The 25,328-nt window shown below is 49.3% G+C and overlaps 1 protein-coding gene across 2 annotated transcripts in view; it reads left to right on the top strand.

The window, feature by feature from the left end:
- The window catches only part of SLC24A4 (solute carrier family 24 member 4), a 143,407-nt gene that overhangs the window by 83,837 nt on the left and 34,242 nt on the right, over positions 1–25,328 (top strand). Inside the window, exons 3-11 of one of the 2 annotated variants that reach the window (XM_084792669.1) lie at positions 3,638–3,714; positions 7,354–7,428; positions 10,004–10,088; positions 10,794–10,897; positions 11,636–11,710; positions 14,307–14,332; positions 15,005–15,058; positions 16,678–16,763; positions 20,304–20,473. In XM_084792669.1, coding sequence (XP_084648795.1) covers positions 3,638–3,714; positions 7,354–7,428; positions 10,004–10,088; positions 10,794–10,897; positions 11,636–11,710; positions 14,307–14,332; positions 15,005–15,058; positions 16,678–16,763; positions 20,304–20,473 — 752 coding nt within the window. Of the gene's footprint in view, positions 1–3,637; positions 3,715–7,353; positions 7,429–10,003; positions 10,089–10,793; positions 10,898–11,635; positions 11,711–14,306; positions 14,333–15,004; positions 15,059–16,677; positions 16,821–20,303; positions 20,474–25,328 lie in introns of both variants that reach the window. The other variant, XM_084792668.1, reaches the window with a different exon arrangement.

Below are 25,328 nucleotides of genomic sequence, written 5' to 3'. Positions count from 1 at the left end.
GTTCTTCACCTGTCCCCTACTGTGGTTGTAGGCGACTCCTTTATCTCTGCAGTGTCAGGGATCAGTAAGTGGAAATGAGCCCCTTGAGATTGTCTGGGAGATCGGGGTTTTGATAAGGTCACAATGTGAACTTTGGGCCTTTGACTTGAGCACCCTTCTTTCAACGTCCTCCATTTCCCCCAAGTCGTCGGTGGCTGGCTCAGTCACCATCCTAGAGGCCTTTCACTGTTGCTCGGTGTTGTAGGCTAGGTCTGCCACAGGGGCCAGATGCCTGAGACTCAGCACCCTGCTTGACACCTGCTGCGGGGTAAACACTCAGTGTACCGGTGTTAAATCCTATTCTTTCAGGATAGGGGAATTCTCTCACTGATGGACTTCTGCTTTCTCAGTAGCTTTGGTGGTCTCTGAAAGTCGGGTCACCCTCAAAGAGGCTTGAGATACACACAATATTATTTGACATTTCCCAGAGTACGAGTCCCCTGCGTGAGTGCCCATGCAGTGGGAATGCCCACTGAATAAGATGCATACATTTTGACAAATTTAAAAGGGACAATGCTGGCAGAAAATCACTACGTTGCTTTCTATGTACACAACAATATTAAACTGTGTCTTGAAGACTTGAAATAGGTTGTAGGTGCTGAAGGAATTGTGGGTACTTATAGACCGTGGGCCATTAGGGTCTCCCCTTTAAGGCGCAGGAAAGTGGGCAGCAGGAGCGATCTCCTTCAATGCCCTGAGCCTTGCATACACTCCAAAGCAGAATGAGAAACAGGTTAGTACTGCCCGTAAGGATGGCTGAGTGTGTCCAGGATCACGGGTGACAGACAAGTCCTTCTAGGACCAAGGTCCAAAGGGAAGGCTGCCTTCCGTTCTGTTGCCACCCTCCTCCTGAGCTCTGGGGGTTGCTAGCATCCTCTTACTTCCCTGAGCTCCACAGGGCCTGGCAGACAAATCTCTCCCCCCCCCACCACTTGCCACTAGGGATTTCTACAGCTTAAAGGCTTTAGGTGTGACCTCAAAAGCCATGTGTGTGGCCTGCTGATCCCTCCCATCACCCCGGGGTGGATCTGAGCGCCTGAGGTGCAGCAAGCCCTCTCAGACTTGCAAGCTTCCTCATCCTGGCAGGCTGTAGAAAGAGAGAGGTTTCCTTAGGAACCAGGGAGGACACTGCTCCAGCAGGCAGGTTCTCCTATGGCCTGTGCAGTCCATGGCCTCTTCTGCCCAGCTGTGGTCTTGCTTTCTTTCCCCCACAAAGCTGTCTCATTGACTCTCTTACTTTCACAAACCAAGGACGTGCATCACCTGCAGCTACAGGGAGGGGACAGAAGGTAACAGCCCCTGAGATGCCATCAGCTTGCTGAGGTCACACAGGTCCTAAGAGACAGAAATGTATTCTGAAACTACGGATGCAAGGACACAGGACATGTCCGCAGGTCAGAGTTGGTGGTGGTGACAGTGTGAGAAGGACAGGGATTGACCTTCTGGAAGATTCAGTCCTGCAGCAGAGAGTGAACTATTCTCAGCTAGACGCTGAGTGCTATGGCCTCTGCCCACTGAGGGGCTCTGCTGCTCAAGCTAAGCAATGGCATACATAGTCAGCAAGCCTTGAGTTTCCACAGTGGATTGTCACTGAAAGTGCAGAGGGCCCCAGAAGTTAAGTGACTCAGCCACATAGCCCTGGCTTAGATTTGTTTCTGTTGCTGTGATAAAGCAGCCTGTGACTAAAAGCATCTTCCAGAGAGAGAGAGATAACAGGGCTGAGATTCCATCGTCGTTAGGGAGGCATGGCAGCAGGCAGGCATGGTGGCCAGAGCAGGAAGCCGAGAGATCACAGCTTACCAGCAAGCAGGAAGCAGTGAGAGTGAGCTAGAGGTGGGGCAGGGCTTTAAATACCCAAAGCTCCACGTGCCATGACATACTTCCTGCAGCGAGGCTGCATCTCCCAAACCTGCCCAAGCAGACCAACCAGGGACCAAGCATTCAGATGCCAGCACCAATGGGAGTCATTTCTCATCCAACAGACCAAAAAGTAAATGAACCTGAGGTCCTGAATCCAGAGACCCTCTCACCCAGTCACTTCTCTCTCTGAGGCTAGTTCATGCGTGTCTCAGCACCCGTATTCCAGTATGTGAAAAAGCTTCACGTAGGGGCCCATGACAGATGACAGCTCTACAGGTCACCTACCAATTTGCTGCCAAAATTAAGACTATGGATGACATTCACTGTACCCTGCAGCCTTAGGGGTGCAGGAAAGTCAACAGGGCTGGGTGAAAAGTCTGGTCCTATCAGGGACAAAGCCATTTATATAGCCCACAGCCCCAAATGACGTGTCCTGCACCTCAGGAAAGCAGAGATGTATTCTTAGTCTCATAGGTCCCCCCTGCCCAAAGATTGTGTAAATGACCAGTTCTCCTCACACCAGCTTGAGAAGCAGGTGATGTCTTGGAATCTCTCACCAGAACCACCGTCTAAGGAACTGTGCCCAAAAGTCTCAGCCGTTTCCACTTCTCCTGAAAACAAAATCCCAGCCACAGGAATGTGAAGGCTCTTCCTCCACAATGCTCCATCTCTAAGCAGCAGATCCAGGCCCTTGAAATGGTAGCCGGAATTCTATTAAAGGATCTTGATTAGAAAATAAAAATATAAAAGAAGCGAACGAAGATAGTTCGCATTAAGCACTTCTTGCTTCAAAGTACGCACGCGCTCTCTGGTTCCTGGACAGCTGCCAATTTCAGTTCCTTGTCCGCCGAATCTGAAGTTGAAAAGTGAGATTTGATTACTTTTGTTTTCAGAGCTTAGGGACATCAGAGCCTGAGACATCTGTGGAATGCCTGCTCTGGACCTCGTATCTTCCCAGACACCTGAGGGCTGGCAAGTGTGACAGCATCCCAGTGGCATGACACAATGTTGTCCCCACTAATACTGTGCCATTGCTTATTCATCTGATTGGTGACGTCTATTGAGAACCTACCGAGCCAGGCCCAGCTTGGACTCTTGAAGATGCAGTAGTGACCTGGGTCGTGTGAATCCTTACCTTTTGGAAGCTTCCGGTTTGGCTAGGATGGGGACAAGTAGGGATCTGGAAGGGTCTTGCCAGCATTCTTCCATGAAAGCACATATTCTGCCTGGATCAGTCATCCAGGGAGGGAGGAGGGTGAGAAAGGGCCATTCCCTCCATTGGCTGTGGCATTTGGGGCTACAGGCAGTACTCCAATCTTAAGCTTTGATCCAGCTTGTTCTCATATTTAGACCATTAAATAACAGCAGTGAGGACATGGATGCAGTTTATGGGCAGGGGACGTAGCTGTATATGTTTTCAGACTCACTGGGCATATTGTATCACTGTCTGAAGAGCTAAAGCCGCCCTATTTCTCACCCCAGCAACAGTGTGTCTGTCTTTCAGATTGCAGAACAAGGCAGGTCCAAATTCCAATTAGCTTCCAAGGACTGGGATGTCTATGGCTCATCCCACAACTTTTCCTCAGTGTGCCCCACACTGAATGAGATCCAGCTGCCTTGCCCTCTGGCCAGCCAGTCTGAAGCTAGTGGTGCCTGGGCTCCTCAGTAGACTGCGGGTCTCAGGCAGGTTTGCTGAAGGTGCAATGCCACCTAACATCCTCTGTCTCTTCTCTTCCAGCGATTCACGAGTTCCCCACCGACCTATTCTCCAACAAAGAGCGACAGCACGGCGCTGTCCTGCTACACATCCTCGGTGTAAGTGTCCTCAAGGGCCAGAATCTACAAACCTTCTGGCGCAGGAACCCCGTCTGTATAATGGCCATAGAGCAGTGGTTCTCAACCTTCCTAATGCTGAAATGCTGTGACCCTTTAATGCAGTTCCGCTTGTTGTGGTGACCCCCAACCATAAAATTATTTTTATTGCTGCCTTATAACTGTAGCTTTTCTGTTGCTATGGATTATAAATATATGATATGCAGGATATATAATAGGCACCCAACCCAAGGGGCTTGCAACCCACAAATTGAGAACCGCTCCCTTAGTGTCTCTAAGATCTTACTCATTCCTTGTAAAGCTTAGAAAGAGAATAGACAGTAGGCCATTTTTCCCAGCAAGAGACTTTTCTTAAATATCAGGTGACTTGACCAGCATCATAGTGTCTTCACTCCCAGCCCAAGGACATGGTTCTTTCCTGTGCCTCACTTTCTACTTTTATAAAATAGGGGTGATGGCCCCTGTGTACACATCAGAACTAGATGTCAACTGTATCAGTTGGTGCGGTGCACAGGTCGTCAGCAAACGCTTGCTGCCACAGTCCCTGTGACTGCTCTCCAAATCTGATTTAACCACACTCCTCCCTCCCCTTTCTACTTCAGATGAGATATTAGCACAGTCAGGGCCGTTGGCCATAGACAACTCCTGTCAGACAGATGCTACTGGCAGACAGTGGAGTTCAGTAGCAATTTAAATGGGATGAGGAATTTAAGACAGAAGTAGATTGCTGTTCTTGGACAGGACAAACCCTAGCCCCAGATTTCACCTCCCTGCAAGAGTGTTTGTTTGTTTGTTTGTTTGTTTTAGATAGCATCTCATGCATACAGGCTGGCCTCAAAACCTGCTGTGTAGCTCAGGATGACCAAGAACTTCTGATACACACACACACACACACACCCATGTGCACACACACATGCACATATATACACACACTTCCCAAGTGCTAGGGTTAGAGATGTATGCCACCTTGTCCACTTTGTGTGGCCCTGAGGACTAAGCCCCTGACCTTGTATGCTAGGCAAGCAGTCTACTGACTGAGCTAGAGGCCGCCCCTTCATAAGTAAAGTCCTTCATCGGAACACAGCCACTCCGTTGCTGTGCTCTCTGAGGCTGCTTCTGCGCCCCAGCGTCAGGACTGACAAGCTGCGTTGGAGTACACGTTCTGTGGAGCCCAAAATGTTTTCTGGCCCTTGTGGGAGCCAGTAGAAGACTCTGTTGAATGGTTGCCAGGAAGTGAGGCCGGTCAGGGCTGGCTTTTCTGCTTTACATCAGCCCCAGCAAATTTCCTCCTGATCAACAATCTGGCTACCCAACACTGTCTGTTTATAAATTTAAATTCAGCCAGCCATGAGTCTTTTTCTAGAGGTAATTTAATGGAAAGGGAAATCTGGGATGCTCTGGTGGAGCACGAGGACCAGAGGATGACAGATGAGTGAAGTTTTGATTGGCATGACTAACAAAAGTGGAGCTTAGAAGGGGGATTGTGGACAAATGTTGAGCTGTGGGCCTGCGTATTAGTCCTAGAATGGAGTTGTTATCTTTCAGATGTCCTGGCATTCACGTCCCATCCCCTTTCAGTAGGAGATGTGAATCTGGCAGATTTTCTCCATATTTCTGTGGCTTGCTTGAGCACCTCAGGAATTTTGCGAGAACCCTTCAGAGTGGTAATTATTAAGCTAAGACTGGAGGGCTGAACCCAACCCATGACTTGATTTTTACAAATAAAGCTTTATTAGAACACACACACACACACACACACACACACACACACACACACACACACACACACACACACACCCATTCCGGGGCTGTTTTGGTTTTACTTCCGGGGAGGAAGTTTACTAATGTCCTCCATCAAAGCAGAAAGACTCACACGTAGGAGCCAGTGGTGTTTTTTTTTTTTAGCCTTCTCTGACCCAAAGGATGGAAATGATGCCATCCAGGCTCCATTTTCCTACCCAGTACTCTGAGGTGCCATGAGAGAGAGGCCCTTTGACCTCATGGGTCACCTCTGCCAGGGTCATGATGTTGGGGGCAGTTATTGGTGGGCTGAAGTTACAGTCAGAATCCTGGGTGAGGAGTGGGGGATCCCCCGGTGGCCTCTCCTTTCCCCACATGCTCACAGTTTCTTTCAGCTTAGGGCCAAAGACAGTGAGTCTCGCCCAGGGCAGTCACACGTGGACTCCAGCAGACTCGTGGCCCAGGTGCCTTGGCCTTCCCCGGCACAGCTTCTCCTCAGTTCATCCCAGGTCACATGGCACTGTGTGTTTGGGCTGAAGCAGCACGGCCTCCATTTTCTTTTTTGCATACGGGGCTCAGTCCCAAGACTGTCCCTGCTTGGAGTTGCCCCAGGCAGTGTCTCCCACACTCTGACCACCTGGCCACAGATTCCTCAGCTGCCAGTACTGTCCTGAAACGGTGTGCTGAGCACTGGGAGCACACGCAGCTGTGTGTTGTAAGGAGCGTGGTCCAGACACAGGTGACTGCGCAGGTGGAGGAGAGGCCCAGAGCAAGGTGTGAGGGAAGAGTTGGGTTTTTCATCCTCTCTGGGCGCTGTACGCCAGAAACCTGCCTACATCCAGCCAATCACAGCTCGCCCGAGTCTTTTTCTGGACTTCCTCACATAAGCATTGCTGACCAGACTTCTAGCCACACCCTGCTTATCCTGGCTGAGACTTTCCAGTGACCAATGTCACCCCATCTAGGGCTGACAACTCCTATAGACATCGCATTTGCTCATACATGAGACACTTTAGTCCTGTAAAGATCCTGAGGGCTCTCAAATGTATATGCCCGGGACAGGCATCTCTCTCCTCCTCCTCCCCCTCCCTCCACCCTCTTCATGTGTGTGTATTAGTGGATCTCTGTCTCTGTCTGTCTGTCTCTTTCTGTCTCTGTCTGTCATTGTCTCTGTCTCTCTGTCTCTCTCTCTCTTTCTCTCTCTCTCTCTCTCTCTCTCTCTGCATGTATGTGCTTGTGTGTGTGTCTATGCATGTACACAGGTACACATACATGCTTATGGAGACCAGAGTTCCCTATCTAGTGTTTTCCTCAATTGTGTATCACCTAATTTTTGAAGATAGCATCTCTCACTGAACGTGGCCATAACAATTCAGTTAGCTTTGTTGCTCAGCAAGCTCCGAGAGTTCTCCTGTCTCCACCTCCCCAGAACTGGGGTTAGAGGCACGTGCCACTGCACCACTTTTTATATATGTGCTGAGGATTGGAGTGCAGGTCTTTATGTTTATACAGAAAGCACTTTGCCAACTGGGCCATCTTCCTAGCTCTTAATTTTTGAAATACTATCTCACTATGTAGCCCAGGCTGGCCTGGAACTTGCAACCTTCCTATCTGAGCTTCCTGAGATTGCAAGCATGCGCCACCCAGCCCAGCTCCAAATCAGTGTCTCTTACTCTATGACAGTGCTGAGAGAAAGTATAGAGACAGTTTAGCATCCTATTTTCCCTCTCCAGGCCTCAGTTTATTTGTCTGTCAGGGAGAATAAAGGGAGAACAATCCTCTGTTGTTGGGGCTTTCCCTTGTGCCTCATCCACTGTGCTGCTGTCTAATGCCTGCTGTGGGTGTAAGTGACTCTCACTGAAGCCAGCTTTCCCTTCACAGGCTCTCTATATGTTCTACGCCCTGGCCATCGTGTGTGATGACTTCTTTGTCCCATCCCTAGAGAAGATCTGTGAGGTAAGTGGCAAGGACCTGGAGCCCTTCACAAAGCCCAGGGTGCCTGGGGGCATGTGTCATGTCAATGACAAGGACAAAAAGACTGAGATTGGACAACAAGCACTCTGGCAGAGAAGACCGTCACAGGGCTGCCTAGAGTCTGCTATGTAGCCAGACCTCGCCCTGAAAACATCAAATCAATGTCAATGGTGTCATCCTGTCCCCAAGCTTAGCCATGGGCCCATGGGAAGTCACCCTCCTGGCCATCAATCTCTAGAAGCCATGGGGTGTGAGCCAAGTCTGGATAGCAAGGGAGCAGGCAAGCCTGTGACTGCATTGGCACATTTCCCATAAGCCATAGGTGGCAGTCATAGAGGAGACCTGCGTTCCCTAAGTGCTCCCTTGGGTGGACACTAAGCCATGGTCCTCTCTGTCCCACATTTGCATTGTGTTCTCCCTTTTAGCTGTTTTGTTAATTCATTTTCCCTTCTCCATATGCAAGACCCCAGGCCACCTCTGTGCTCTGCCTTACTCGGAGCTTCTAATGAGGGGGAAAAACAAACTTTTGTTTGCAGCACTTACTGTGTGCAGCCCCTTGGGGATTTGCTACCCCTCGCCCTATGAAGTCACCCAGCTCTCTGAAGCCATATTGTCATGTTGGGGACAAGTGGCTCTTAGGGACAAGTGCCTACCTTCAGTTTGGCCTGCTTCTGGACACAACCAGGGAACGTTCTAGCATTGCAAAGGAGGGAGAGCCGGTTTTAGAACCTGGGTCCCCCAAACTGTGAGCTGGCAGAAGCATTCCAGCCTTCCTGTTCTTTGACTTCCCTCTCTGTTTACCCTTCCCTCCCCTCACATGGAGTGTGGGAGGTTAGTACAGAGGGTTCTGTCTCGGGACCCCTAGAGTGGAAGCTGGGGGTGGGGCAGTGGTTCCTGCCAGGGTGCTGTGGCTGCCTCTGTTTCCCGGAAACTGCCCCCACCTAGGAAAATCACAGCCATAGGCCCTAACTTCTATGAATTAGATCTTTATCTCTCTGACTAGGTGCCTGATATAATAATTTAAGGAAGAAGATGCTTCTTTAGCCTCGTAATTCAGGCCTTTAAATCCATGGTCAGCTAGCTACATTGTTTTCAGATTGTGACAGGTCAGACACCATGATGAGAGGGTGCGGTGGAACAAAGCCACCCCCTCGTGGTAGCCAGAAGTAGAGACAGAGAGACCACAGTTGAAGACAAATCACTACCCCCAAGAATGCACACCTAGTGACCCGCTTTTTTCCTCTGGGTCCCACCTCCAAAAGTTTCCAATGCCTGCATATGATGGCATCAAAACATCAGTGACTTAATCCATTGATGAGATCAGGGCCCTCGTGATCCAGGCACTACCCAAAGCCCAGCTCTAGACGCTGCTACCCTGGGAACCAAGCCTTTAACCCAAGGGCCTTTGGGGGAGATACCTTGTATCTCAGAGTAATGTAGACTGAGCATATACCCAGGCCCCTCCCAGGGAAGGTAGCTTGTGAAAACCATAGAAATATGACTTGGACCTCTTTGCCCTCTGGAAAGCCAGCTACGGCTGTAAGCATTGAGGGCGCCAGGTGCTGTCATGGTCGCCTGTGGCCATATGGATAGAGTGGTGAGTAAGGATGCTGGTCTCTGTCTTCCTTTAAGGGCCTTAGATAACAAGGCTAGAGAGAGGGAATGCCACTGTTGGGGAGAGAGAGGCCTAGGAAGGCTTCCTAGAGATGATGCTTGTCCAGGCCGGGAAGTGGGAAGTATTTTCAGCAAGCAGAGGAGAAAGGATTCTAGAAAGAAGAATGGTGCAGGCCAAGGCCAGGAGGTGACAGAACAGCAGACAAGATGGCCTCGATCGTGCCCAAGGTGGGTGTCTGCCCCCTCTGCAGTCTTCTCTTTGGTGGCACTGAGGTGGATGGACCCCTTGGAGAGGAGTACTGTATCCCTAGCCTGGATGGAACCCAGAGCTCTGACCCTTCTGTAGCTCGCTGACCATGGGGAGAAGATGCTGACCCAAAAACTTCCTGCAGGGCTCCAAAGCCCAGGCCGCCTAGGGCTACCTAGGTCCTCTGTCTTCCGTTTTGGGTCAAATGATGGGCTTCCATGGCTAGAACATGGCCTTGCTGAGCAGCATGGACTCATGCAAAAGGGTTCCTAGCCTTGTCCCATGTCAGCTCAGCCCTGGGGACAGGCCCTCTGGGTGTGTGAGACTCTGGGTGCTAGGCTTGCCACGGAGAAACTTCCAGAATGCCAGAACCAGGTATGTATTGGAGCCCAGATCCCACAGCCTCGGGACAGCTTCTAGACCCTCGCTTTGTACCACTGCCAACTCCAACCCTTTCTAAGCTATAGGGACCCACAGGTGACACATGAAGAGAAAACAGGTGGGTCTGGAGGGAAAGGGGGAGTTGAAGCCTGGAAGAAAGCATGGGGAATGTGCTTTGCGGGGAGAGGCTATAGCTGTGGAACTGGGCTCGGACCAGCACTGTGCCACTGAGAGATATCTGCTGCCCACCTGCCCAGTGACTGTGTGCCCCCAACCCTTGTCACATGCCTGTTTCCTGTGTTCTTTCTGTTTCAGAAACTTCATCTGAGTGAAGATGTAGCTGGTGCTACTTTCATGGCTGCAGGAAGCTCCACACCGGAGCTGTTTGCTTCAGTCATTGGTGAGGACACTAGGCAGCTAGGATACAGTGCAGAGAGAGCCAGGGCTTGTTGCCCAATGCAGTGGTGTATATGCCAGATCTGAGCCTCAGTTTCCCCACCCATAAACCCAAGGAGTCAGAGAGACAGAAAGTAGATTGGTGGTTTTGAGTATGGGCTCCTAATGGGTACTGGACTTCTTATGAGATGAAATGTTCTAAAATAGGATTTTGGCTTTGGTTGTATAATTTTGTGGATTTGCCAAATTGCTGGACTGTGTCATTACCCATGTGAATTATGTCTCAATAAAGTTCAAAACATGGCCTCTGGCCAGTGAGACAGCTCAGTCGGTAAAAGTGCTTGCCATGCGAGCCTAAAGACTTAAGTTCAGCCTCCCAAACCCAAAGAGAGAACTGACTACTGAAAGTTGTCCCTTGACTACCACACACATATCATCACACACACACACACACACACACACACACACACACACACACACATACACACACGCACGCACACACTGATGATGATGATGATGCATGAGGGGAGCTGGTTCCCACTGGTGATGATGATGATGATGATGATGATGATGATGATGCATGAGGGAGCTGGTTCCCACTGATGATGATGATGGTGATGATGATGATGATGATGATGATGATGCATGAGAGGAGCTGGTTCCCAGGGCTCTGCTGTCTGGCTTGCCCATCATTTCTTTTTCATTCCAGGTGTGTTCATCACCCACGGAGATGTTGGTGTTGGGACTATAGTGGGTTCTGCTGTTTTCAACATCCTATGTATCATTGGAGTGTGTGGACTCTTTGCTGGACAGGTCAGTGGATTTTTTTCCCTACCTGCCTGACCAGTATCCTGTAGGATGGAGGTGAGCTTCTCCAGAGATGGTTTGAGTGGCGACGGGAACACCCTGAGGAGGCTGGTCATGTCATTCTCTGTGCCTTCGAGAATATCTACATCTTCCTCTGGACCTTTGTTCCCCCACTATAAAATGCCCTTGACACACCTTCCCTTCCAACGGTGTGAGAGCCTGAGAGGCTAGGGCTATGTTGGTGGACCTGGCTAGTTGATGGGTGGGCATCCATTCAGCAGCAATAGCTATTTAAGAAGGACCTCTTTGGATCCTGGTTGGAGTAAGGTCTTGGAGCTACCTAGGCTACACGCCTCCTCTGCAGGCACCAGCCTGAGGCCAGAATCTAGGGGAATGTTAGACTTGCCTCAGAGAGGACAATCATGGCAAGTCCCACCTTGCTTCAGGATGACAGAGGTAGGAAGCTGATGGGGCATGGCGATGCTTCTGGCCTCTACCTTAATGGCCATCTCTTGCTATGAAGTATACCTGGCCACCACCACGGGTGGGTGGGGGTAGCAGGGCCACACCTGGTTTCCCCACAGCTGAGAGCTTTACCTGGTCCTGTTGTCCTCACCAACTATAGCCAAGAGCTACAGCTGGCTAGGGAGGCACCCTGAGGCCTGTCCTCCCGCTCTCTGGGCAGCTGGCCCCGTTCCCAGCCTCCGGGTAGTAGCAGCTGACGACTTCTCTTTGATGTGGCAGGTGGTGCGGTTGACATGGTGGGCTGTGTGCCGTGACTCTGTGTACTACACACTCTCTGTCATCGTGCTCATTGCGGTGAGTCACCCCTCACACCCCAAGTGTTGGGTGCCCAGGCCCCCCCCCCCGCCCCGTGAGGACACAGGCAGGCCTGCCTGTCTGTCCTTGACCCTATGACAAGAGAGGTCATAGCACCAACAGTGGAATGTGTTGACTCCTCCCTCAGTGCTCACATTGGCCCCAAAGACCTCATTCTTGATCCCTGCACAATGGGACTAAACCCAGGACTATTTTAATGATTAAAGCCTTTGGACAAAGCAAAATACATGGCGGAAGTTCAAACATGTATTCACACGACGCCCTTCCAAGCCTACGTTGAGACCATCTTCTTTTTTTTTTTTTTTTTAAGATGTATTTATTTATTATGTATACAGTGCTCTGCCTGCACATACACCTGCAGGCCAGAAGAGGGCATCAGATCACGTTATAGATGGTTGTGAGCCACCATGTGGTTGCTGGGAATTGAACTCAGGACCTCTGGAAGAACAGTCAGTGCTCTTAACCTCTGAGCCATCTCTCCAGCCTGACACCATCTTCTAAGTAAGCAAGTTTCAAGCTAGGTGATAAAACGTAGATGTTCAGGAGACTATGGCTGTCATGATCAAGACCAACCCCGGGCAACTTGGGACAACAGTATCTCAAAATGAAAGCTATAGAAATGTGTAGGTGCAGCTCAGTGGCCACATGCTAGCCTAGTGTGTGCAAGAAAGGGCCTGTATTCAGTACCACAAAGAAAGTACTAACCAGCCCATCTTTGTCACTGCAGAGCAGGAGAGGGCCAGAGGGCCATCAAAGGGGGCATCTGGGAGCCAGACACAAGGAAAATGACAAAAAGGCAGAAGGAGCCAAAAAGAGGACCTCTGGTGTCCATTAATATGCAATGTGCCACCTCAGGCCCCAAGGGCTGCGATGGTTTCATGATCCATACAGTCTAGCACCGCTGTCAAGTATGTCCCATCCAGAGGGGAGGAGCAGTTTTATCTTTACAGTGGTACAAAGGGGCAAATGCCTGTGGCATGCTGAATTTCAAAGAAACATGTGACAGTTTTCTATCTTTCCAGACCCAGGGGTAGGACTACCCTTGTATTAGCTATCTACCACTTTGTAACAGTTCCTCTAAAGCTGGGCATGGTGGGACACCCCCGCAGTCAAGAGCAAAAGAAGTGTGAGTTCCAGACCAGTCTTAGCTATTATAGTGAGAAACTGTCTAAAAAGAAAAAAGAAAAAAAAAAAAGCCAGGCGGTGGTGGCACACGCCTTTAATCTCAGCACTCCGGAGGCAGAGGCAGGTGGATAACTGTGAGCTCAAGGTCAGCCTGGTCTACAAAGTTAGTCCAGGACAGCCAAGGATACACAGAGAAACTCTGTCTTCAAAAAACAAAAAACAAAACAAAGAAGAAGGAGGAGGAGGAGAAGTAGTTTCCAGACCTAACAGTGTAAGGAAGTGAGCATTGATCCTGTGAGTAAGAAGTCTGGGGGCAGCTGAGCTAGGAAGAGAAGGGACACACAGTCAGGTGAGCACCCTCTTCAGGACCCTGTGGCTGTCAGCTGGCCCCCAGGCTAGCAGACTACCCCACAGTGTAGGTTACAAGGTACCTGCCTTCAAAACCTTGGTGAAAAAGTGAGAAGGTAAGGTTTTGTTTTTTTTTTTAAAGCTGTGGCTTCCATATTATAAATGGCCAGAGGCAAGTCAACAGGTCTTGCCATATTCAGACAGAACATAGATACCAGTGAAACTGCCCACCACGCTCAGAAAGTGACATCGATGGGGGAAACAGGATACCGATGTGAAATAAAAAAACAAAAGCAAAAAAACAAAAAAACAAAACAAATCCACAGTACCCTAACTATACCATAAATGGACAATAAAAATAATTCATAAAAGACTGACATTCTTTTGGTAACCATTTTGGCATGAAAGTCACTGCAGCATCTAATGATGTCATCTGTGGCCCATACAGAAACCCTCCCAGCCCTCCACTGCAAATACAGTCCGGTGCCAAGGTCTGGGGCTTAGCCACATGGGCGGTGCTCTTTCCCCTACTGAGACGCGATGTCCCAAAGAGCGGATGATTCCTCAGAAAACTCTAAATGACGAAGGACCATTCTCAAGTTTTCATAAGAATTAATTTCCCTAGTTGTGAATTAAATATTTACTTTTTAAATACTTGGATTTGCACAATAGAATTAAAGCCAAGGCCCTTGTTTTTCTGCTGCCTGAATATTTGTTATAGCATATATATATATATTATCATGTGTGATATACATGTAGGCACAGGCATGTAGCTATCTTTGCTGCCTGCATTCTCCTGAATTTCAGCAACTTGGTTCTAGTATCAGGAAAAGCTCCTGCCGTGTCTGCCCCAGCAACTACATAAACTACAGTAAAACACAGGCCACCTCTCGGGATGACCACACTGAGCCAGTGGGCAGGAACAGCTCAGAGTTGCCCTAGGTTCCCGCTAAGGAAAGGTCAGCGTCCACGGTTGAGAAACTGAGAAATGCAGAGATCAAAGCCTTTCGCAAAGTCAGTGTGCCTTAGATGCGGGTGCCCTGGAGTCTGCACTTTTCCTCCCTCGTAATAAGTGTGTCCCTTTGTTTCCCTTGCTTTCCAGTTCATATACGATGAGGAAATTGTGTGGTGAGTTTTTTACTTTTGTTGCTGTTGTTGTTGTTGTTAATTGCCACTATCTGTATGTTGGGTTGCTGAATCATTTTCAGTTTTATTTTTTTCAAACATAGATTTGATTATGAGTTCAGATCCCCAATACCCACATAAAAAGCCAGGTTTGGTGATACACATCCTAATCTCAGTACTGGAGAGGCAGATACAGAGGGATCCCTGAGGGCTCTCTGCCATCCTGTCTGCACAGATCTGTGAGCACCAGGCTCACTGTACATATTGGATGGCCCCAGAGGCTTCTATGCCCCACCCACGCCCCTTGCCCAGGGATTGGGCGTCTTCCTGCCTGTTTCCGTGCTTTCTCTGGTCCCTGGGAAGACTCTTGAGTGACCCTAGGTCATCTTGGAACTAAGACCATGGGATTTGGCCTCTGAGGTGATAACTGGGGATGGGGGTTCTCCTTATTTTTTTAGACCCCTGTAATTGAAAAGACACAGACCCAGCCTTCTCTCAGTTACCAAGAGGACTCTCAGTGACCAATCAGCTATACATTGGGGGCAGTCCCACCTGAACCCCAGGGACAGGGATTTGAGGCTATCTGACCCTGCCACTAACCTTAACCATGCGGTCCCAGCCTGTGGCCACCATGTCCTCCTGTGCTCTAACCAGGCTCTCCGTTCTCTCTCCAAGGTGGGAAGGCCTGGTGCTCATCATCTTGTACGTGTTTTATATTCTTATCATGAAGTAAGTGGCCTCTACCCTTTCTTGAGACCCTAAGGTACCCTTCCCTCCGTTCCCTGGTCACATCTTTGGTCAGAACAGGCATATCTTCTGTCTCATCTTCCAGTTCCTTTGGGGGCGGCCTTCATTCTCTAGTGAACAGCATTCAGGGCCTCCAGAGTAGGGAAATGGCTCAGGCACTGGTGTAGTTCGTCCTCAGGTTAGGAGACAATGCTGGGTCCCCTGATGTAGGGCAGTTAGATACTGCTTTCCCCAAATGAGTCCCCAGCAAGGACCTGCATCCCTCCCTGCTCTGGGGAACTCCCCTGCCCCAGGGCAACCACTCATTTGTTGTTTCAATAAGTCTAGTAACTCAGTACCATTCTCAAAAGGCCTATCAGCTGATCCTGTGCCCCAGGCCTTATTAAAATGCCACTTGTCAGGGCAGGCAACAGGGCCCCACTCATAACTCTAGGGGTACAAGCACCGTATTCTGGGTTGGGAAACCTTGAGCCACTTGAGAAGCTGTCTGGGTCTAAACCATCTTAAAACTACCCATGGCTAGACAGTTGCAAAGATGACATTCTGGCACATTCCTCAATATGGATGAGCCTTAAAACGCTCACCAAATAGAAGCAGCCATTCCCAGGAGGCCAAATAATGTAGGGTTCCATGTTCGCACAGCATCCGGAGGAGTCATGTTCATGGTGACACATAGCTTAGAGGTCAGTGAGAGGCTGGGACGGAAAGGATTGATTAGTGTATGCGGGCGTGCTGTTGGAATGATGTAAAAAGCTGGAGAAACACTAGCAATAGCCGTATTATTACATCACCAACGTGTGCTCCGAGAGCAAAGAAAAAAACCTATATTGACAATTTTTTATATGTATGCTATATATGATATATGCATATATGTGTGATATATATGTATAATGTATATGTGTAATTCTAAAAAATAATAAGTGAACCACTATCTATAAGTATTCCTGAGCCTAGCTACATGCAAGTTTCTCTTCTCTTATGTGATTAAAAAGAAAGACAATACCAAGGGAGCTATGCGGGCCCTTTCCTTTATATAAAGCATAATGTCGTATAGTGGGAAGTAAGATGTCCAGCATGAGAATTCTTCCGTGACTGCCCTTGGACAGCTTCTTAGAGAAAAGCCAACAATAGAGAGACTTAGAGCTAGAGAGCCACCCTCTTCTCTCAGGGGATGGCTGTGCTGGCCCTGAGTGATACAGGAGTTAGATGGTCACCAAGCAGCCCGCCCGAGCAACAGTTGCTTCCTGGGTAAGCAAAAGGCGTGGTGGGGCTGTCTCCCTCCTTTGAACCTGTCCTGTAGGTCAGTCCTGTAGGGCTGAATTGCTTTTAGTAGGATAAGCTCATCACAAACATTAAGTACGTCAGCTGTAAGGCCTCTGACACCCCCAGGAGGGAACTCACAGCTCAGCAGAAGCAGGTGCCCCAGGCTGCACACAACCCCAGTGTTCCTGCCAAGAAACCCCTTCAGCCCAGTTGGAGAGCCTCCCTGGTTACGGTCCATGCCCAGCGCCATGTCGTCTGTAGGCCTGATGCTCCACCCACCCGGTAGGATGGGACTCCCCACTCCACTGCTCTGACCTCCCGCCTTTCCTGACTCGCAGGTACAATATGAAGATGCAGATGTTTTTCACAACCAAACAAAAGAGCATTGCAAATGGTAACCCCGTGAGCAGCGAGCTGGAAGATGGTAATGACCTCTATGATGGTAGCTATGACGACCCTTCTGTGCCATTGCTGGGGCAAGGTAAGGCTGAGCAGACAGGAGCTGTGGACCCTTGTGGAAGACACACACACACACACACACACACACACACACACACACACACACACACTGCACTGCACCATTACTATCAACTTTTAGTCATACAGACCCCGGATGGGAGAGAAGACCCACATTTGAGATATTGAGCAAATTGACATTCACTTCAATGGGAAAGGATAGAAGGGGAAAGTCCCAGAAAAGAAATGCATCCTAGACATTTTCCCATCCTTCCAGGGGCAGGTAGGAGGCCTGATTGACTTTGGACATTCAGTGTTGTCTCTGCCCAAGAGAAGAGCCCAGAACGAGTGGCTTGAGTGACAGAGCCTGGGCCTCCCTGTGCATCTTAAATGAGGCCCTGTCCTTGAGAAATCCATCCTGGAAAGGGTCACTTCCTAGGCTTCGAACACTTGCCTAAAGGGACAGCAAGGCCGGGGAAAACCCAGGCTTGGAGCTCCACAGGCAGCCCAGCCCAATCCAGAAGCCTACTTGGAGACCCACTTCTGAAAGCAGCTTCATCTCCTTAGCTCCTCCTAGAACTGGGATAGGGGGCGGGGCTTCTGGAGCCAGGACATGTCTTCTTGGTCACAGCCTTTGAATTGCCTTGATCTGAGAACCACTTCCTTGCAAGAACCCTCAATTCTCAATAGCCCAGCAGTTGTCAGGTAATGCCTCAGTGGCGGCACAGCTGTCCCATGCAGATCAGCATTAAAGCCTGGATGATACTTGTGTTAGGAAAAAGGGATCCAGGGCTACATGGCATCCTTGATCCTCTCCAGGTATCCTCCACCAGCATCCCTCAATGCCCCCAGGCAGGTCTCCGTATTTTGTAGGGGGGTGGTCTTTAACTTGCTTGTGGTATCAGGAGTGGGTCCTTTGCCTTTGGTGGCAGGCAAGGGGCTTCTCTTCCTCGGCCCTCTACGGCTTCTACCCTGGGCAGAGCAAGTTTCCTCTCAGGTGCATTTTGCAAGTGTCTTCTGTCCTGTCTTGGGTATTCCCAAGAGGAAGGCATTTGTCATGGATGTTCTTCTGAGTGATGCATCTTTCTACATGTAAAGAGGAGACACACTGAGAAAGGAGAAGGAGCCTAGTTCAGTGGAACCCCCTCTAGCCACACTCATGAGGGACAGAGCCAGTGAAGGCCAGATCATGAAGATGAAGGCCTTATACACAGTGTTTCATAAATTCCCAGTGAGGTGTCACAGAAGGCAGGTTGTAGAACACCCTCCGCTGAGGGGGAGGCTCCAACCTTGGCTCTGGTTTAGGATTCCCAACCTCCATAGTCGCAGGGACTCTGGCTTCTCACTTTGCCTTTCTAGCCATATTCCCTTGGCAGGAGATAACATCGCTTTCTTTTCCCTACCCTCAGCAGATGGCTCTCCGGCCACACCACAGAACAGGGTATCTGAATTGTCTGCTGATGCTTCAAGGAGTCCCTTGGGCTGGGGGTGTAGCTCAGTGGTAGGTGCTTGCCTAGCACACGCAAGCCTCTAGAAAGAATAATGAGGAAATAGCCTGCTTTCCCCAACCCTGCATTTCTTATATAAAATTTATAGCTTAAAAGTCATATTCTTTGTAGGAGAAGCGGGGAGCTTTTGTGTGTAAATGTTCTCATACACCGTGTAGCTGAGCTCCCTGCTTCAGTCCCGTGACTGGTTCTCTGGAGGTTTTGTTCATAGCCTGACAACCAAGTCTACCTGGTCACCAGCCGCCATATTGGATGAGCCCAATCTAGCTCAGAGAGCTTCCAAGGGGCCCTTCCAAGATGCCCTGGTATTGGACACAACCTACGTTTGGAAAAGAGAAGGGAGGGGTACTATTGGGCCTTAGATGGAGTTGCCAGGAAAGCATCTTGCAATTGAGTGCCCTCTGGCCTACCACTCTCAGCTTGGGTGTGATGGGACAAGAGAGCCAGGTGTCATGGCTCCTGCCTCACAGGACCCACGGGTTTTTGAGCCCAAGCGTTCTCCATGGGGTACCTGTCTTGCAGCTAGTACTACAGAATGGAGTGTGGTACCCGCTGCAGGGGTTTTCTGGTGCCCCTCTCTCTGGCAGCCCAGAGCATCGAGGCTCCCTGTGGAAGGAGCCTGCTACTAACACCCTCCTCCATGTAACCCTGGCATCCCTGCTGCCAGCAAGAGCTCTGCCCCCAGACTCTGCCGCCGCCGCACGCTAACCCACCTGTGGCCATCTGGGCCGGCCTCTGTATCCTTAACCCTTCTTCTAAATTGTAAGTAATCTGCTCTCATCCTGGCGATAACACATGCTTTTAAGCAGTAAACACAATCCATGAGCCAAACCCCACACTGTCCACCTCTGTGGAGGTTAGTGTTCACTTTGGACAGGCGCATGGGCCTCCGGCTGTTTCTAACCCACTCGCCTCCTGTCTGCTGAGCCTTGCTGCCTGTGTGGGGTGTAGTGTGTGTGAGTGTGTTTGCAGGGGCGGGGGGGCGGGGGCTGTTTGCTGTGCATTTTCTGTGTTTTTGTACCATTAACTTCTGCATGAGTTTGCCCTCTGGACTTGCTCCTCGGTCACTCGACTCCTTGTGCAGGACGCCACAGGATCTGGTAACAAGTGCAGAGGAGCAGCCATATCTGTGCTCTTCTCCCCTTTGAGGGGACATGCTGCCTGCTTCAGGGTGCTGTGTTAATAAGTGGTTTGGCTACTAGACTTTCCCTTGTGCCTGGAGTGCCGTGCCACGCTCCTGTGGACACTGGCACAGGTCTGGGCCTTATGTTCTATCTCCCAAGGGAAAAGAAAGAATTGGAGAGGGCAGCCAAGGACCCTAGAGGGTGTCAGGGTTCATCAAAGACACTGAGCCCAGACAGCAGCCTGTCCTCAAACAGGCTGGATCCCTGATGTCTAGTCTAGGGCCTGGGCACGAATCTTTGACCACCTTGCTTGCCTTCCCGGAAACAAAATTGGAAGCAGCCACCTCCACAGCAGTGAAGATGACTCCTTTCAAGGCAGAGCAAAGGGCTAAGGAGAGGTTACAATGATACTGACCTCTGTTTTCCAGCATTTTCCACTATCCAAGTCACTGAGAATTAGGATGATAGTGGTCCTGGCTCAGTCATGAGTGACAGGTGCAGGAGGGGCCTGTCTGTGGCATAGGTAGACTGTTGCAGTGAGACCTAGGCAAGGCCCTGAAAGCCCTTGAAGCCAGACAAGGCTGAACCCTGGAAGGGAGGGGCCTGAGAGAGCCAGACACCAACCATGCAGAAGCCGGGAGCAGCACATTGGAAGCAGGGCACCTGCTGTATCCGTCTAATGCGCTGCTGAATCTTGGGTATTTCAAAAAGCAAGCCAGACTTTGAAGGGAGAAGCTGAAGGCAGGTCTCTGACCCCAGGGAAGCTGCCAGCTGCCAAGCACATAGCCCCAAGATGTTGACCGTGAGGGGGAGTTAGTCCCTGTCGCTAGCGCAGTGTTCTCCAAGGGGCCAGCACTGATGGGGTGTGCTCTACAGTGAAGGAGAAGCCTCCCTATGGCAGGACACCTGTGGTGATGGTGGATGAGATTCTGAGCTCCAGCCCTCCCAAGTTCACCTTCCCAGAGGCTGGCCTGCGCATCATGATCACCAACAAGTTTGGGCCCAGGACCCGACTACGGATGGCCAGCAGGATCATAATTAATGAAGTAAGTTAACCCAGCACACGGTACAACCCATAACCCATAGACTGAATGTAGTGAAGAGGAGCTATGAAAGCAACCTAACACAAAAAGAAAAAAAAATTTTTTTTTCTTTCAAGACAGAGTTTCTCTTTGTAGCTGTGGCTGTCCTGGGCTCACTTTGTAGACCGGGCTTGTCTCAGACTCACAGAGATCCACCTGCCTCTGCCTCCTCAAGTGCTAGGATTATAGGCATGTGACACCATGCCCAGCTCTAACACAAAATTTTAATCTTGCTTAAAACATTATTATTATTTTTTAAATATGATTTTTTTCTTTTGCATTTTTTTTTGTAACCCAGTTGCATGGTTCTCTTTATAGATGACAACGCCATGCGTTGCGGTGTCGAAAGGTTGGGCACACTGGCTAAACAGAGTGGCCTTAGGTGGGTCTGGCTCTTCCACAGACCATATCCCCTTAGAACTCTTCCTGGAAGCTCAGTCCTGAGAAGGAAGGGAAGGAGGAAGGAAGGGTAAGGGCGTGCAGAGGCCTGCCATGGAAGTTTAAGCAGAAAGTGATGGAGCGCCAAGCTTGAGTCGGTGGAGTTGAGCTAATTAGAGGAAGGGGGCCATGCTGTATGGCTGTTTCCTTCGCAGTGTTAATTAGAGAGAGAAGCAAACATGAACACAGGCCTCTCCTCTGTGGACTATGACCCTTGAAGACTCACCAGTTGTCTTTCGTGTGCTGTTGCTGCTCCCATGACGGAGGCAATTTATAAAAAGAAGCATTTAATTGGAGGCTTGCTTACAGTTTCAGAGGGTGAGTCCATCATCCTGGTGGGAATGCAGGCAGGCAGGCAGGCAGGCATGGTGCTGGAGAGGCAGCTGAGAGCTTCCATCTGATCCACAAGTTGCAGGGAGAGGGAGAGGAGGAGGGAAAGAGGGAGAGAGAGAGAGAGAGAGACAGACAGACAGACAGACAGACAGACAGACAGACAGATAGACAGAGACAGAAAGACCGGGCATGGTGTGGGCTTTTTAAACAGCCATTTTAACTTTTTTGCTATGGGATACAAGGCACAGCAGCTCCTGGAGGTAGGCTTTCTCCTAAAACAGGAAGCATTGAATAGCTTAGGGGAAACCCAGGTCCCCTCACCCAGCACTTTCTTTTTAAGACTTCTCATTCTTAAGGTCCAAGCCCCACCCCCAGTGGCCTATCTCCTGCCGCAAAGCCACACCTTCTAATCCTTCCCCAACAATTCCACTAACTGGGGACCAAGCACTCAAGCACATGAGCCTGTGGGGCCATTCACCTTCAAGCCACCATGCCGGCGAGCGGAGATGGCCTCTGAGGATTTCCTCGTCACAGTTGAGCTGTTCTGGGTGTCTCCTCATTTGAAAAAGGAGTCATAACTTGGATATCACTCAACCAAACTGCAAAGATATTATGTTGTGTTGCTCAGCAGCTTAGCCTGTTTCCAGGCGTTGCTTTCTAAGTGCAGTCTAGTACTTGTTGGCCTTGTTCTCAGAAGCAAGCAGTGGCCAGAGGATGGAGACAATAGAGCTTAGTAGCCAGCACATGGGTGCCTGCAAAGGCATTATTCCCCAGTGGTTAAAGGTTGTCTCCTTGAAACACTTTTGCCTTGATTTACTGTTCAGTGTGTCATCTTTGTGGAATGTACATTAAGCAGTGGAAATGCCTTTCTGGGTTTTAGATCACCCTGGTCTATGTTAGTGAAATTTATTTCAGGGACATTCTATAGAATCCTGCCCATTTTTCATAAGCATGAGAATAATACCCATGGGGTGCTGGGAAGTGTGTGGTAAATAACTCTGAACGACTGGGGCCAGGGGCTTTACAGCGTCTTTTACCACACGAGGATTTGAGGTTGTTTATTTGTTTGAGAAGTTTAGCAGGTCTTGGCTTCCCAGTGTGGTGCAGGGTGTCCTAAAACTCAAGATTATCCTGCCTCTACTTGCCTGGGGCTGGGCTTACAGTTAGGTGTGCCACACCAGGCCGGAGTAGCAGGTTTTGATGAGCTGGTGAACATGGGATGTTGGTACCACAGTTGTTTTTCCACTTCTGGGGTTGCCCTGCTCTGTAAGGCAGCCTGGGAGCCACATAGGCTGGGCTCAGGAGAAAGGAACTGTGTTTAAAGCTCACATCTGCTACTAAATCTAGCGATTTCTTTGGCCACAGTTCCTCTGTCTGAGGTTCCTGGACAGGATGCTTCATCCTCATGGATTGGAGGATTGTGCCTGGGACCTAAGTAGGAACTTTAGAGTCAAGTCATCATAGGATGGAAACAGTGGAGAACAAAACGCACAAACACCCAGCCTCAAACTTGCTTATTGAGACCCTCTGAGGAAATAACTTGGCTGGTTTAAGTACTTGGCCCTCAAGCACAGGGACCTGAGTTCAATTCTCAGATCCCACACTTAAAAAGCCAGGCACAGCTGGGTGTGGCGGCCACATTTTGATCCCAGCACCCAGGAGGCAGGGGCAGGCATATCTCTGAGTTTGAGCCACCCTGGTCTACAAATCAAGTTCCAAGACACACAAGGCTGTTACACAGAGAACCCCTGTCTCAAAAAACCTAAAAAGAAAGAAAGAAAGAAAGCGGAGGAGGGGAAGTCAGGCCTACTGGCGTGCACTTGCAATCCCAGCACTGAGGTTTCATTTCAAACAGAAAGGCAGGCAGCTCCCGAGATAACCCATTGTCCCCCACACGAGTGGTCACCCGTTACATGCACACATACATATCTGTACTTGCATACAGGTACTTGCATATGCATATGCACATGAATGTGCATGTGTAAAAACACACACATAATATACTCACTTATTCACAAATGCATATGTGCACATATGCGACACTATAGTCTCATTTCTTTAGTCATCTTAAAGATTTCTTTTTATTTTTAACTCTTTGCATGTGTGTGGGATAAGGCATAACCCTCTGCTGGTTTTGTGATGCTGGAACCCTCTTCTATCATTGCCTTCATGCTGCTGTGGAGCGATGGTCTTGCATTCATAATTCTGTCTCTGCACACAATGGCTTTTCATTTAATCCCAGCTAAGTAACCAAATGCTCCATGTTTACGCCTGACTATCAGGCAAAGGCCCCTTTGCTCTTTTGGTGGACTCAGTGTTGAGGACTGTTTGTGGGGAAAAGTTGAGAAGTGCCCCTCACTCCAACACAACACGCGCGCGCGCGCGTGCACACACACACACACACACACACACACACACACACACACACACACACCAAGGCTTAGGAGTCTTTGTCTCAAACCTATATGAAGATAGTTCAGCATTCTTGAGAGCAAGGGTGGGCTTCCATTATGAGTGGTAATGGCTCCCCTGTGAGACCACCAGGGTGGGTGCTGGGCACCCCATTGTGGAAGTTTGCTGAGGGCCATAGCTCTTTTCCTGAGTCTCTTGTTGAAGTGGTAGGGAATGACTTGAATGTTCCTAAGGAATGCCCACGATCCACAGGGCTGATCCATAACCCGTAACAGGGGACAAGGTGAGGAGAGCCGAATGCATTTAGGCTGTAGAGAATGGAAACTCTGTCCATTTGTTCATTTCTTTTCTTTTGTCTTTTGAGATGGGGTTTCTTGTAAAAGGAACTTTGATTCTCCTGGTTCAATTGTTGTCTGGGAGGCTTACTGCCTCCTTCTGCTAACCTAGGCCTAGTCCTAGAAGTTTCTAACCTCCATACAATCTAACCTGGGCCTACAATGTTTTCAGCCTCTGAGACTTACTGCTTAATAAGCTCACCCTTACTTGTTCTTTCTGAGCTCTGGGCTGGCTGCTTCAACTCAGATGTTCAGGCTCAAACTCTTCTCCCAGATAATTTATTTAATCTGGCTTCTCTCTCAGCCTCTAAATTGTTCTGCTTGGCCTCAAACTAACTCAGCAATCTGTTCTAGTCTTTTGGCTTCTTCTCGTTTTTCTGGCTTGTCACCTGAGTTCAGGTCTGTGGGAGGTAGAGAGTAAATTGATCCCACAAAGGAATGTAGAAGAATGTTAATTCAGAACCTGGCTGTTCTGGCAAGAGATCACATCCAAAGACCTTTTATGTCTATGTAATCCGGCTGGCAAGAGATCACATCCAAAGACCTTTTATGTCTATGTAATCTGGCTGGCAAGAGATCACATCCAAAGACCTTCTAGGTCTATGTGATCCTGCTGGAATACAAATGCACCTTTAATCCAGGAGACGAGGCAAACAGATCTGAGTCTAAGGCCAGCCTGGTATAGAGCAAGTTTCAGGTTTAAAAAAAAAATTAGGTCCAGGTGTGGTGGTGTATGCCTTTAATCCCAAATGAAAGCAAAGTTAGTTTGTAGAAGGAAGCACCCATGTTTGAAAGTGATGTCTAATTGAGAGGCAGAAAAGGTAACGAATCAGAGAAGATTTGACAGAATAGGATACGCCCCTCTCACAAGAAGAGGAAAGAGAAGCTACTTAAGAGATAGTTTTACAGAGAGAGGAGACAGTTTTACCAAGACAGTAATAGAGAGATGGGCTGCAGAGAAAGAGAGAGAGAGAACTCAGGTGAAGATGGAATGATCCAGGAAATGAGAAGAAGCCAAAAGACTAGAACAGAATGCTGAGTTAGTTTGAGGCCAAGCAGAACAATTTAGAGGCTGAGAGAGAAGCCAGATTAAATAAATTATCTGGGAGAAGAGTTTGAGCCTGAACATCTGAGTTGAAGCAGTCAGCCCAGAGCTCAGAAAGAACAAGTAAGGGTGAGCTTATTAAGCAGTAAGTCTCAGAGGCTGAAAACATTGTAGGCCCAGGTTAGATTGTATGGAGGTTAGAAACTTCTAGGACTAGGCCTAGGTTAGCAGAAGGAGGCAGTAAGCCTCCCAGACA

This window comes from Acomys minous (genome assembly GCF_964271855.1).
Source record: "Acomys minous genome assembly, chromosome: 8".
Classification (NCBI taxonomy): domain Eukaryota; kingdom Metazoa; phylum Chordata; class Mammalia; order Rodentia; family Muridae; genus Acomys; species Acomys minous.
This window is presented reverse-complemented; position numbering and strand designations above follow the sequence as displayed.